General features: G+C 42.1%; 1 protein-coding gene across 4 annotated transcripts; it reads left to right on the forward strand.

Moving 5' to 3' along the window:
- Positions 1–2,107: 2,107 nt before the first annotated feature.
- Positions 2,108–12,886, forward strand: trnau1apb (tRNA selenocysteine 1 associated protein 1b). 4 transcript variants are annotated; one of them, XM_079284924.1, is made up of 10 exons: positions 2,108–2,252; positions 3,052–3,149; positions 3,502–3,601; positions 4,472–4,524; positions 4,665–4,700; positions 5,121–5,249; positions 5,643–5,759; positions 7,289–7,577; positions 8,294–8,339; positions 11,926–12,886. In XM_079284924.1, exons 1-10 carry the CDS (start codon positions 2,217–2,219, stop codon positions 12,060–12,062), a joined length of 1,041 nt encoding a protein of 346 aa, XP_079141050.1. In that variant the 5' UTR covers positions 2,108–2,216; the 3' UTR covers positions 12,063–12,886. The 4 variants fall into 4 exon arrangements, with proteins under 4 accessions (XP_079141050.1, XP_079141051.1, XP_079141052.1 ...); XM_079284925.1 differs by having other exon boundaries at positions 8,297–8,339; XM_079284926.1 differs by lacking the exon at positions 4,665–4,700.
- Positions 12,887–13,205: the final 319 nt, after the last annotated feature.

A 13,205-nucleotide genomic window follows, 5' to 3' on the forward strand; every position in this document is an offset into this window, starting at 1 on the left:
GGGTGCTCATAGGAGAAAGAAGTAGATAAGCGGGTGTGAGTTAGACGTATTAATTAAAGGAGAAGGGTCTATCTGCACTTTACTACACGACATCCCCCCCGAGATCACTTACGGGGTGAACTCTTTTCAACCCAAACCATGTTTTCCTAAACCTGACCTAACTGCCACCGTTTTGAGGGGCGTGTCCTGTGGTACAGTGCACCCACAGGTCGGCCTACTTGGATTAAAGGGGGATTCCACAGGTTTCACATATGGAGTCGTAGTGCGTTGAAAGGTGTTGTGGAGCACTACTGTATACGTGGGGAAAAGTTAAAGCCTTTTGTGAGCTCCAGAGGGAGCTGTGTGGGATCTGATGAATGGCCTCAATTGATGTCACTTAAGTCGGTCTCAGTTGGGTCTGAAGACTACCAGTTTGAAAATGAGTACTCATCTTCTCTGCTGGAGGCTACATTAGCCGCTACTAGCATAAAACAACGGTTTTGTCCAGTTGAAATGTGGGCAGAAGAAGAGGATTGCGTGGAATAAAAAAAGATCTGGTTCTGATCCGTCTTAATTGTAAAAGGGGCACCATGTGTTTAACACTACACACCTGAAAGCTATGGTTCAAAAAGTTCAATAATTACCAGTTTATTAAGCATTTATGAACACAGTGGAGCCAACAAAGGAGCTGGAGAGACTCTTGTGTTGACTTTAGATCCAATCAACAGTAACCACTGACAACAACACTAGAGAGTGAGGATTGTTAGGTGACCTGACAGAGTGTAGCAGCTGCTTTAGGTGCTGGAAATCATGTTGATTCCTCAAGTTCAGATTTGGAAAAACATGTTAATGTCCACAACAATGGCGTGCTGTTGGAATTTGAAATACCCAAAGGAGATATCGTCCTTTTTCCACACAAGTTTTTATTGTTTTTTTTCTGCATGGATTACTTGGGACTAAAGAAATGTCTCTTTAGAGACCTCATCACATCCCTGTCCTGAAGAGCAGGCTTAATGTATTTCAGCCTGTGGATTTCATTTTTATTCAGATATTTCGAAACATTTGGTTTATATAAATAAGAATCAACAAAAGAAAATGAATTGAAGTGTTGCGATTTCAACTGAAGTAGATGTTTAGGGTGGGTAATGTTCCCTTCAAGTTTGAAATAGAAGTTGCAGTAAAACCCTAAAACCCTAACTGCTCGTGTTCTTACAGTCCTTCTGGATGCTAGTCCCGCCCTGTAACATGCTGTCCTATGTTTTGTGTGGATTGAGGGTGTGGACTGTCCGTCATCTGGGTGTTGATCTCTGTGAGTCTCCCTCCTCCTGTTTCTGCTGTGTATTTCCAATAAAGCCTCAGTGTGCATGATTGCGACGTGCCGCGTCTCCTCTGGTCTCATTGCAGCAGACGGATGAAGTGACTTCACAAGGACCTGTGGAGCAGGACATTAAAGTAGTGAGTAACCGTTCATGAAGGCAGCAAAGATAAGGTCTGAAAAACAGCGTATACATGGTTCACAGCGGTTCCATGGTGTAATGGTTAGCACTCTGGACTCTGAATCCAGCGATCCGAGTTCAAATCTCGGTGGAACCTAATGTTATTATAACGATACAGTATTTTCGAACGTAGTATAATGTACATTGTACAAGGTACATTAACGTATCTCTGCTCTACGTCACGATGGTGGAGAAACATTTTGAGTGAAGCAGCCTTTTGTTGACAGTTCAATTAAACTTCATCAATAAGAAAACACAAATAATTGCTGTCCCTACATTCACATGGGGGTAATTGGTATGCGTTTTGTGTTCAGCCAGTTTCTGAACTTTGTTGTCCTAACTGAAGCAGCTGCATTCAGACACCTTTTCTAGTCGCCTACTTTCTGTACAACCTCAGATTCTTGTTCCTACTACCTTCTCCTCTACTGTACAACTGTAAGCTGCTTTGAAGGAAATTATGTAACATGATCCACGGCATAATGCAAATACTTTAAACAGGTCAACGCATCATCTATGGCACTTTTCACTGCAGTTGTCGGCGATAATCGGCAATACACAATGCTCTGCCCGCGATCCCGCCGGAAGTGTGACAGCTTCGCTTGAAACGGAAGCGGAACCGCGTTTCGGTTTGTTTAGCGTGAACGTGTGGAGAACTTTTAACGTTGTAAAATTCCGCTTTGTTTTGCTACCCAGCATACACCAACGAACAGCTCTACCATTTCATCTCCGGTCCAATTCACGATGTTTAACCGACAGACGAGCCTGTGGATGGGTGATGTATGTTTGAAGTCTCTGTTTCTCTCAGTGTGGGAACGCTAACGTTAGCTTAGCCTAGCTACACGCGCTGGCTGCTAGCTCGGTTGTGTTAAGTTATCCCGGATATGTGACCCCTGTCGTGAAAGGTTAGACTGAACTTCGCTCTATGCTACTTCGCTGGTGAAACTTGTCACGAAACACTGCATTACCATTTATCGTAGCAAACAATGGTGGTCAGATGATTCACCAAACACCGCTCATTTTCTCTCAACCCTAGTGTTGGCATATTCCAGCTAAGTTAACCTCAAAGTTCACATGAAACCAAAACGCGAAGAAGCAGAATTTGCATTAAGTAACGCCAGACGAAATGAGAGCGTGCTCTAGAGAAGTCTCTCAACTCGAAAGGCTTATGTTTGAGTTTGTTTATTTCATTAATAATGGCGCCATTCCATTTATGTTTTGGTGTGTAGAGGCCCTTGTGTTTTGTATTCCTACTCTCGTGTAGGACTGTTTTGGGACACCAGAGCCACCATTAACGTTGTTAGCTACACCCATATAACAATTTATTACTTATTACATTCTAAAATGAATGATCCGTCATATTTCCCAAGTAGTTTTACTGAATCACTTATTAACTGATTGTGTAGCACCATCTAACTAGGGCGGTCTGTTAACAATGCTGTTTTTGTAATAACAATAGCGTTACACCATTTTGACATTATATAAACAAAGGTGTATGCATACTTCTGCACTATTATTTGTTGTATAAAGGTGTATATGGTGATTGATGCATGTACAATTTATTTCCATGTCTGTTTAGTTGGACCCATACATGGATGAGAACTTCATCAAGCAGGCATTTAGTGCTATGGGAGAGTCGCCGTTTGGAGTCAAGATCATCACTCACAGGATAACAGGGTAGGATATACAGATTTATGCACACACACCAGCCCCTGTGTTCAAGTGTTGAAGACGACTGTAACGGTATTAGTTGTGCTGGGAGGTTTTCCCATAAATGGGAAGCCCTGCGAGTGGTTACACAACATGCTGTGAGCCTATCGCTCAACCTCAAACCAAATGTGACAGCAGGGTTAATCTGCTGCTATCTGTTGTCTACAAACATAAACAACATTGTGTTGTTTGTTTGTAATTCTCCCCCTGTTAAGCACTTTGTGACTTATGTCTGTAAAAAGCACTTTATAAATAAATCTTACTTACTTACTGTTGCATTGCTTGTGTAAATGGTTTCTCTCTCTGTTCCCGTGCGCAGTGGTTCAGCAGGGTACTGCTTTGTGGAGCTGGCAGATGAAGCTAGCGTTGACCGCTGTGTCCAAAGGCTGAACGGGAAACTGGTTCCTGGATCAAACCCGGTCAGTTCTATGCTGTAATTTCAAAATACTTCCTCATATATCTTTTTTTAATGCAATCCTTACTGCAATATATACAATTATTGTTTCTTCGCAAATATACATATACTATTGATTGACAATATAATACTGCCTTCCTTTTTTTCCCAGTATTGGACTTATGTTATCGAGCAGTATTTAATTGTTGATTTGACTGTGGATAGTGGAGCTCCACTAGTCTTGGTCCTCTTTTTGCTACAACAGTAACTCAATAGTATATAGTATATATATATGTAGTATGAGGTTTGCTCTGTAAACGCACCCGATTCTTGTTAATACAACAGATCTGTTTGATTTGCTGTTTCGCTTCAGCTATTGTGCTCCCCAGTGAATTTAAACAAACAATGCTAAATACCCGTTACAGATATTGTACTATGTGGAACTATATTCCTTATCTGCTGCTGTGACAGCATGTCTTCTTAAGGGTCGACTGATGTAAAACAAAAAAAAGTGACGCCAGCTTGAAATTGTCCCACGTCTCAAGTGGTGTGTCGAGTTGTGAGCTTTAGCCGCTTGCTAATGAATTTGAAGCGCTGCTGGCCCCTGTGAGCCGGCCAAGCTACTGGGCTCCCCTGTCCACCGGCCTGTACCTGCTGCTGAGAGGCTGCTTGTACACAAATGTACTTTGTTTGAAGCTGATGAATAGAGTCTCTGGTAGCAACTAACTGAGGAATGGGCTAAAGGCTGGTCTGGGTGGTGGAGGTATGTAAACCCAAATAACAACAACCATAATAACGCCACTCTCCATTTTCAGCAATATCAGTGCTATACTACACGTCGTTGGTGTTCGAGGTTTGGCTCATGTGTGTGTGTTTTCTCTCTCTCCCCGTGCAGCCCCGGAAGTTTAAGCTAAATTATGCCACCTACGGGAAACGGCCAGAGGCGGGGTAAGATGTGATTCACACAAACTTTCATGTTACTGTTTGATCTAAATACAGAAATATGCTTCATGTAACTGGAGATCGAAATCAGCTGGTTTTCAGTTGATCTGCCATGACCAGAGACCAATCAGTCTCATATTTCACAGCATCACAGGCAGTGACATCACACCCAACACGCGTCTGTGAGTGAAGAAGACATACAACACGCAAATTGTCACAACTCAAAGATAAGCATAAACATTTGCAACAACAAACTTAATCAGCCTCTTATTATATTTCAGTAATCACAGGGAGCGGAGCAGAAAGGTCAGCTTATAATAATGAATGTGTGTCATTGGGATCAAGTAGCAATTCTTCTCAGAATTGAGGAAATGCAGTTCCTTTGATGATATGAAACTGCATGCTGATAGTGTTTGTTATGCTGTTAAAGAAATGAGAAGATTTCAGTCTTCTCACATCAGAAAAGCACTGATTCATTTGTCTGCTTTTAGGTAAACGGGGGAAAATAGCAACAGTTCCCACAAACCCAGCTGCCCCTTTTTAATGCTGGACAATCGGCACATAAAGAGAGGGAATATTTGATCGAAGCTTTTCCTTCTCAGGCCAGAGTTCTCAGTGTTTGTGGGCGACTTGGCCTCCGAGGTGGATGACTTCCAACTGCACCAAGTTTTCAAGAAGTACCTTTCCTGCAAGGGAGCCAAAGTGGTCACGGACCAGTATGGATACTCCAGGTATGTCGGCTGACAGAGGCTGACAGCGACGTGGCTTTGTTTGAATAAGAAATACACAGAAATTGTAAGAAATACACAATAATATATAATGTTTCTGTGGTGTATTGATTATGTTGACCACCAGTACATCTTCATCTATTTTCCAAACAAATGGCTGAAGAAATGTTCACTTTCCGTCTTTTATGCTAAAACTATTGTTTTCCCCATATAGGCTAAGCAAGAGCAACTCACAATTCAAGTGATGCTACCATGTTAAAAGTAAAACAACAAGTTTCAGTTCTACCATAATAATACCCATTATATACTGTTTCTCATTATAAGTAGCTTATTGAATGCCATGTATGGAGTGTGTGTCGGTGCGGAGAGGACGCCTAACTGTGGTTTCACCTGCAGAGGTTACGGCTTCGTCAAGTTCGGGGAGGAGGGCGAGCAGAAGAAGGCCATCGAGGAGTGCCAGGGCACCATGCTGGGGGGCAAGCCGCTCCGACTCAGCATCGCTGTAGCGAAGAGGTAGGACGCCGACACAGACACTCCTTCCAAGATTTAATGCACCACGTCATAACAATATGAAAACAGCTTGTGACATAGATTTCAACAGTAATTGTTGTAGTGCTGAGATTCTCAGTAAGCAGCTTGTTGGCCATCAATTCCAATGTTCACACAATATTCACATTCTAATTCAACATGCGAAACCTGCGCAGCTATTGTTTTATATGGCTGTTGATTGTCTTTAAAGCTGTTATTTCTGCACAGTTGCAGATAAAGATTAGGCAACACTAATATTGCTTGTAGCCTAATATACTAGAGTATTTGTAGAATTACATTCTGTTGGTAAGATTGTTACTAGCTCGTGTGATCAGTAACTCTAGAGCGTTGTAAAGGCTAAACGTCCACATTTATTGAAACAATATAGATGTCATTATTTTTCGAAGTTCACAACAAGTTTTTAATCTAACAAATATTCTGCTTTACTCCATATTTGTTGGTGTTAAGCTTTGCAAAAAACACCTTTTCACTGCGGTTTGCTTTGCTTGCACAAAGGGAAGCGCTGAAGAGTTCTGCTCATTCAAGAAAATGGAAAAAGAACAACGAATTACTTCATTAAAGATTGAGAATTTTGTCCCAAAGCTTCTTGTTTTTTCTAAAATAAATATTTGTAATACTTGACTTTTGAGTGAGAGATGGAACCGCTTCGTGAGCGAGGAGACACCGGATGGTGCAGGCAGTCTTTCCCCGCTTTGTCCAGTCGGGGTCGACTTCACTGAACCCTGATGACCGCTTCACGCGTCGTGCGCTGTCAGCACCGCGTCTCGCCGAGCAGCCCATTCGGCTACTTAATATGAGTTTATTTAAATGGTATATTTCCCAATTAAATTTTGTCTGTTGATCATTTCATCTGCCGGATAACTACACGTGATGCCGGCAGAAACGTAAACTTTGATGCATCGGCCTCGAGGACAGCCGGAATTATTTAAAGATTCAATGCGCTGACCGGGTTTTTGGTGCGTGAGATTCTTTTCACTTTAATGTAGCTGGCTTGATTTGATTAGTCGGGTCAATCAAGTGAGAATGTCGTCAGCTTCATCCTTTTTTGATATTAAGGGTTGGTGTCAAAGTGGATGTGAGTGGATTTTCAGCAGTGGTCGTTACACAACGACCAAGTTACACAAAATGAAAGTAGTCAGTGATAAGTACCTCAAAATTGTGCTTGAGAACAGTCCTCCATCATGTCAGATGTGTACGTGTCCTGTCGAACATGAAACGGAAGCTCAAAAGCCATCCATAAATAATTCTTCAGTTTTGTCCTCTTTTCTATGCTCGTGTTTTCTGGATTTGTATTGATCTCATACCTTGAAATCCATTTGGACACTACGCTTGACACTTGTGGTGAATTTTAACTGGCTAACCGATGATGACTGTTGAAGAGATGAACAACCTGTACTGTCTTTTAAATTCCATCTTGAATCGAAGAACTGAGCTTATTCAAAGTGCCCCTCACTAAGTGTTAATGGAACCCTGTTTTATTTCTTGTTTTGCAGCCAGAAGATGAGCAACTACCACGGTGGCCAGGGCCAGAATTACCATAGCAACTACAACCAATCCCAGCCCGGTTACTATGGTAACCAGGGCAATGGGGGTCAGGGGGGTTACTACTCTCAGTGGGGTGGCTATGACCAGTACAGCGGCTACAACAACGGCGGCTACGGTGGTGCCTATGGCAGTGGCTACAACTACAACTACGGGCCCTATGGGTACCCCCCACCAGGCCACGTGGTGCCACCACCTCCCGCGGGGATGCCACCCACTGACATGTCGGGAGCTGTGGAGGTGAGGGAAATGCTTTGAGGCCCATGCTTAAAGGAGTAGATCGACATGTTTCGTGCGGTCAGTGGAGCGATTGGTCCAGGATGTTTGCGAGGGGAGCCTAAAGAAATGAGTAACAATCTACCTGCCAGGTGGATTATGTCTTTGTCGGGCACAGAGTTCACTCTCATTGAAAACAAAGGCTCCGTCTGATCAGGGCCCATGGTGCTTCATCAGAGTGTGACAGTCCTGGAAAGGAAAGTCCTTGGAAACCACAATTGGCCATATTTCTACACACAAACAGAGCCTGTCTCAGCTGTTAGCAGACTGTTGTTAGCGAGCAGTACCCAGCATGCAGTTCGGCGGGGACATTTTATAAATTAGTGTTACAAATAGTTTGTGTCACAAACTGTTGCGTCGTGGTGTTTTGCCCTGTTAAAGAGCATTAGTTGCGGGTTGTTAATTGTTATAAAGTTATAACCATGACTAGGGTTCCCTCTCAATACACTTAAGACAACTAGCTCTGACCGGAGCGCTCTCAGCGGCGAACAATATATTTTGCTGCCTGTTGAAGAGCGACAGAAGTTGTTTCGGCTGTGCACCGGTATGCCGGTATATGAAAAATTCATATCATACGAGAAATTACAACCGGTATACCGCTCAGCCCTACTTGGATGTATGTGATATATGTACACATTCCATGTTTAGAATGAATTCCCAGTGTTTCATGTCTTCCTCAGCAGAGTAACGAGGAGGGAGGTGACGTAGACGGGGATAATTCAGAAGGTAAGGCCCTTTTTTTTGTCATGAAAAACATCGTTAGTATCACACTGGTTCCCTCAACAAAAAGCCAAGAGGATTCTTCCATTGGCTTTTTGATTATTTCAGAAAATAAGAATAATACATTTTATTTACATAGCACTTTTCATAGTACTCAAAGACACTTTACATTAAAATCATCATATATAAAAGCAATACACTAAAAACATAAAATACACAATACTGGTCACACATTAAAAGCAGTTTTGAACAGGTGGGTTTTGATTTGGGATTTGAATATGGAAAGGTCAGTGCAGTCTCGGATGTTTTTGGGGAGAGAGTTCCAGAGGGAGGGGGCAGATATGGAGAAGGCTCTGTCGCCCCATGTCCGGTGCTTGGTCCAGAGTGGAAGAGACAGGAGGTTGGCATCAGAGGAGCGGAGCCGGCGGGATGCAGTGTGGTGGTGAAGCAGGTCGGTGAGGGAGGAGGGGGCCTGATTGTGGAGGGCTTTGTGAGTGAGGAGAAGGATTTTGTATCTAAATAAGCTCTGTGATCTTTAGTAGTCTCATGTCTCACATGGTAGCAACCTCCTTTTTTAAGACTCATAAAAGCTTCAAAATTCACCAGTGGGTTAATAACAAAAACAAACGTTCAGCTTGGGTTAATCACACACCTTATTCCAGACATCTAACTAAGGCTGAAACAACGAATCGATAAATCGATTCGTTGTGTCGCGCGATTATTACGCAACTCAAGAAATCGCGGAGATGTTTGAGAGAAAAAAAAGAGCGGAGCAGAGCGCGTTGTTGTGAAGTGGAGCTTCTAATGACGACCAACACACGTCTGGTTTTGAACGGAACACTTTACTTCCTGAAAACTGCAGTTTAACAACTGTTACAGTGAACAGACCGCGCTCTTGCACCCGACATATACGTTAGGTTTTCACTTATCGCTATCATTGTTGTCGTATCATAGCACGTAGCATGCATCATGCTACTTCCTGTCTCTTCACAGTAAAATCATTTCCGTTTTCATGCTCTTCACAATAAAAGTAAACATGCGATCAAACAATTTACAACAGAGGAAAGAGCATCGGACCCGTAACGTTGTTCTGAAACATGGCAGAGGAATCAGTACAACCTCAGTCGGCCAAGGTGTGGGAGCATTTCACACTTAATACATTTAAAAAGTGTGTTCATTGTAAGATATGCAAAAGCCACATGATATGGCACGGGAGCACCACGGTGATGATTCAGTTTGTGCGTGTAGTGTAGAGAACAACTTCTGACGTTCAAACAAATCCTGTTTTCTGATTTGTATTTTTCTTTATTTTTTATAAATTATTTATTGTTCTGACAGCTCAGGTCCCTTTAAACTAAAATATACATATTTTTGTTCACATGTGTATGTTTTTTGTGTTAGTCCATTTGTTTTTTTGTTTTTTAATTATTACTTTAACAGCTCAGGGATGTTCAAGAAGCAACCTGTTTGTGCACTTTCTGAAGATCAGTTCTGTTTTTGAATAAAGGGTTGGAAATGAATGCTTTTTTGTTTTTTTTATCCGATTAATCGAAAAAATAATCACCCGATTAATCGATTATTAAAATAATCGTTCGTTGAACCCCTACATCTAACCAAAAACTCTCTGACTTTGAGACAAGGGGACAGGAAGTGCAAAAATGCTGGGTCATTCCCGGCTCTTGTGACGGTCTATTACAGGGGTGGGCAATTCTTTTTTCCATGGGGCCACATGAGAAACAGAAAATATTGTGGAGGGCCAGGCCAAAAGGCTGAACTCAATTCTGCATAATATTAATTATATTTCTTTATAAAAGCAGTATATAGCATTGTTTTGACAAGCTGGTAAGAGTACTGCATGTTATGATTAAGCAATGAAAAAGCGAGGTTGCCTGACAAAAAATGTAATTTATTCAATAAAACACCAAAACAAACCATTTGTGACTCATTATATTAGTGATCATTTTCAGCCACATTCACCCCAAAACACATTTTGAGTTCCATATACTGTTGGAAAGAGGTTCTTAGCTTTCTAAAGACACCACAATATTTTTGTACTCCAAATAGTAAGATACATCATATTATAATGATTGTCACTGAACTGTGATTTTGAGAAAAAGGCCTCCAAAGAAAGTGTCCCAGTTCACTGCTAATTGGTGCTAACCAACATCTTCTGAGCATGTCTCCTGATGTTTGGAAAGTTCTCCTCCTTGAGAGAAGAGTAAGAATCCAGCAGTGATCCTGACTTAAAGTGCTCTGCCAGTACCGCATCAGACTGCAGGTCAATGAGTTCCAGCTGAACATCACTGGGTGCATTACCCACACTGCAGGTAAAGGGAGAGGAAATCATGTGCATTTCATCCTCGATCATTCTGAGATCTTCAAATCGCCTTGAAAACTCACCATGCAGTGCTCCTATTGGATGAGTACCTGCGGAGGTGATCAGCTGATGGTGTGACTTCTTTCAGGGTTTGCATATGAGTGAGATTGTTGCTGTCCAGTTGGCTTGAAAGAAACTGCAACTTTCTCATGAAAGCCTTCACCAGGCTGTGCATTTCATGAACAGAAAGGCCCTTGCCTTGCAGTTTGGTGTTCAGTTCATTCATCAGTGCAGTCACATCAACAGCAAATGCAAAATCGGCCATCCAGTCCTCATCTGAGAGCTCTGGGATGTCCTTGCCTTTCTTCTTGCAGAACTCTCGAATCTCTGCTTTCAGCTCCCATAATCTTTTTAGCATTTTGCCCAGGCTGAGCCATCTGACAGCTGTGTGGTAGCCACTGTCACTATGTTCAGTCTCATGCTCCTCCAAAAGTGAAACAAACTGTGATTCAATGCTCGTGCCCTGATGAAGTTAACTATTTTAGTTACAACATCAATAACATGGTTCATTTTTAGCACTGACTTGCACAACACATGCTGATGTATAATACAATGCAAAAATACCAATTTCTGATCTGGGTCGATTTCAGTCACTTTATCTTGCATACGTTTCAAAAGTCCGACATTTTTCCCGGTCAGACTTGGACAGCCGTCCGTTGTGACACCTACCAGTCTGTCCCATTTCAGACCCAGCGTGTCCATGCATGCAACTACCTCCGTGAAAAGATCGCTCCCTGTCGTTGTCCCTTTCATTGACCGCAGTGCTGCCAGCTCCTCCGTAATCTTGAAGTCCTTTATCCCACGGACGAATACGAGTAACTGGGCTGTGTCACAATCATGCGCACGTATTTGATTTACGTTTTGCATCATTACGTGAATAAAACACTTCAAAATCAAAGCACTGCAGCTTTAGTCCATGCAAGAGGTAAAATTAGAAAATATGTTTATTTTGTAATTTCCAATCAACCTCACACGGGCCAGTCCGAATCAACCAAAGGGCCACACAATGCCCAGGTCTGGTCTATTATCCTACTGGACATTTCCATATTTAACATAACTGGTTATGTCAATTGCATATCTAATGGTAGTTGGTCTTGTCTTTTGGAGTTCTCGTAAGCTACTAAGGCGTCAAGTGTTAGACAGCGTTTGTGTTGTTATTGCTTTTGACTTGTGACACCGTGCATGTGTAAATGTCATTGCTGTGGTATTTTACAGAGCCCATCGCCGACTGTGACGTGGAGCAGTGGAACAAAGATTTCATGCAGCGGAGCGAGGAGCTCTACGACGCCATGATGGGCTGTCGCTGGGAACCGCTGGACTCTGTTAGCTCCCCTATCCCTGCCCTCTCCTGATAAATCATCTTCTGATCCCTCTTTAAAGCTGAAATGTTTCTTTTTTGGGAGCGATTTTGTACTTCCCATGATGTAGTACCACATGGACACCTTTTAAAAGGGCCATCTTCAGTTCACTGTCTCAGTACACACAGATGTTCCTCTTCATATATTCAAAAGTACACAGAACTATTCACTTGATTTTAATCTTTACCATGTTGGTAATATTCAAGAGGTAATCAGTGACGTGTAGTGCACACTGTTTCGTATGAACTCTATAAACCAGAGCTCCAAGTTTTGGGAACGAGGTACTGAAGTAGTCTTCAATATTTCCCCTTTTAAAGATATCTGTGAGGAACATACTTAACCATCATTTCTTTTTTATGTAGATCCATGATGAAATGGTGACACCAGCAGAAGCTGCAATAGTACAAACATTGCCTTGATTATCATTTGCCCTGCGGTTCCTTTTTAATCTGCGATGGTCGTTAAATTGACCGAGTTTATACAGGATGTCTTCTGTTTTTTTTTTATAAATGAAGGAATTTTCTTCGGTTTTTTTATTTTTATGTTAATGAAAGTTGGATGTAAAAGTATGGAAAGATGATGACATTGAGTTGAACCAACAATAATAATCAATCACGAGTGTAATTTATCAACATTTTCCACACAATGAGCTCAGTGTCGTGTTTAATAGATGGATGGTGCAACCTCCCGGTGCTTCTGAGCGCTGTGAAACAGCTCGTTTGCTGGATCAGATGTCCAGGCAGCATATATTCTCTGCTGCTTGATTGCTGATGCTTTGTATATATTTTCTTTGTGGAGATGTTTTATCAATAAAACAAATTTAGGAGGAAAATGGTGTTCTGTCTTGCTGAACAAAACATGTAAATATAAACATGTTTGCCACAGAGCTTATTTTTCATCCAAAATCCAGTGTAATTTGCTTTTTGTCGAGGGGGCCAGTGCGATGCTTCCGAGTTCGCCTACAGAAACGCATCATCCCTGCAGCATTATTGCAGGATTGTAATTCTCACCCTTAAAGTAAGCTACTATTGACACCCTCCCGGCGGACGGCTCAGTTACACGAATCAATCATCCCCCTGTTCTATGATGGTGCGCAGCCATGCTAGCAACTCTGAGGCTGTACTTAAAAACAGCAGT

The sequence above is a fragment of the Melanostigma gelatinosum genome (assembly GCF_949748355.1).
Source record: "Melanostigma gelatinosum genome assembly, chromosome: 15".
NCBI lineage: Eukaryota > Metazoa > Chordata > Actinopteri > Perciformes > Zoarcidae > Melanostigma > Melanostigma gelatinosum.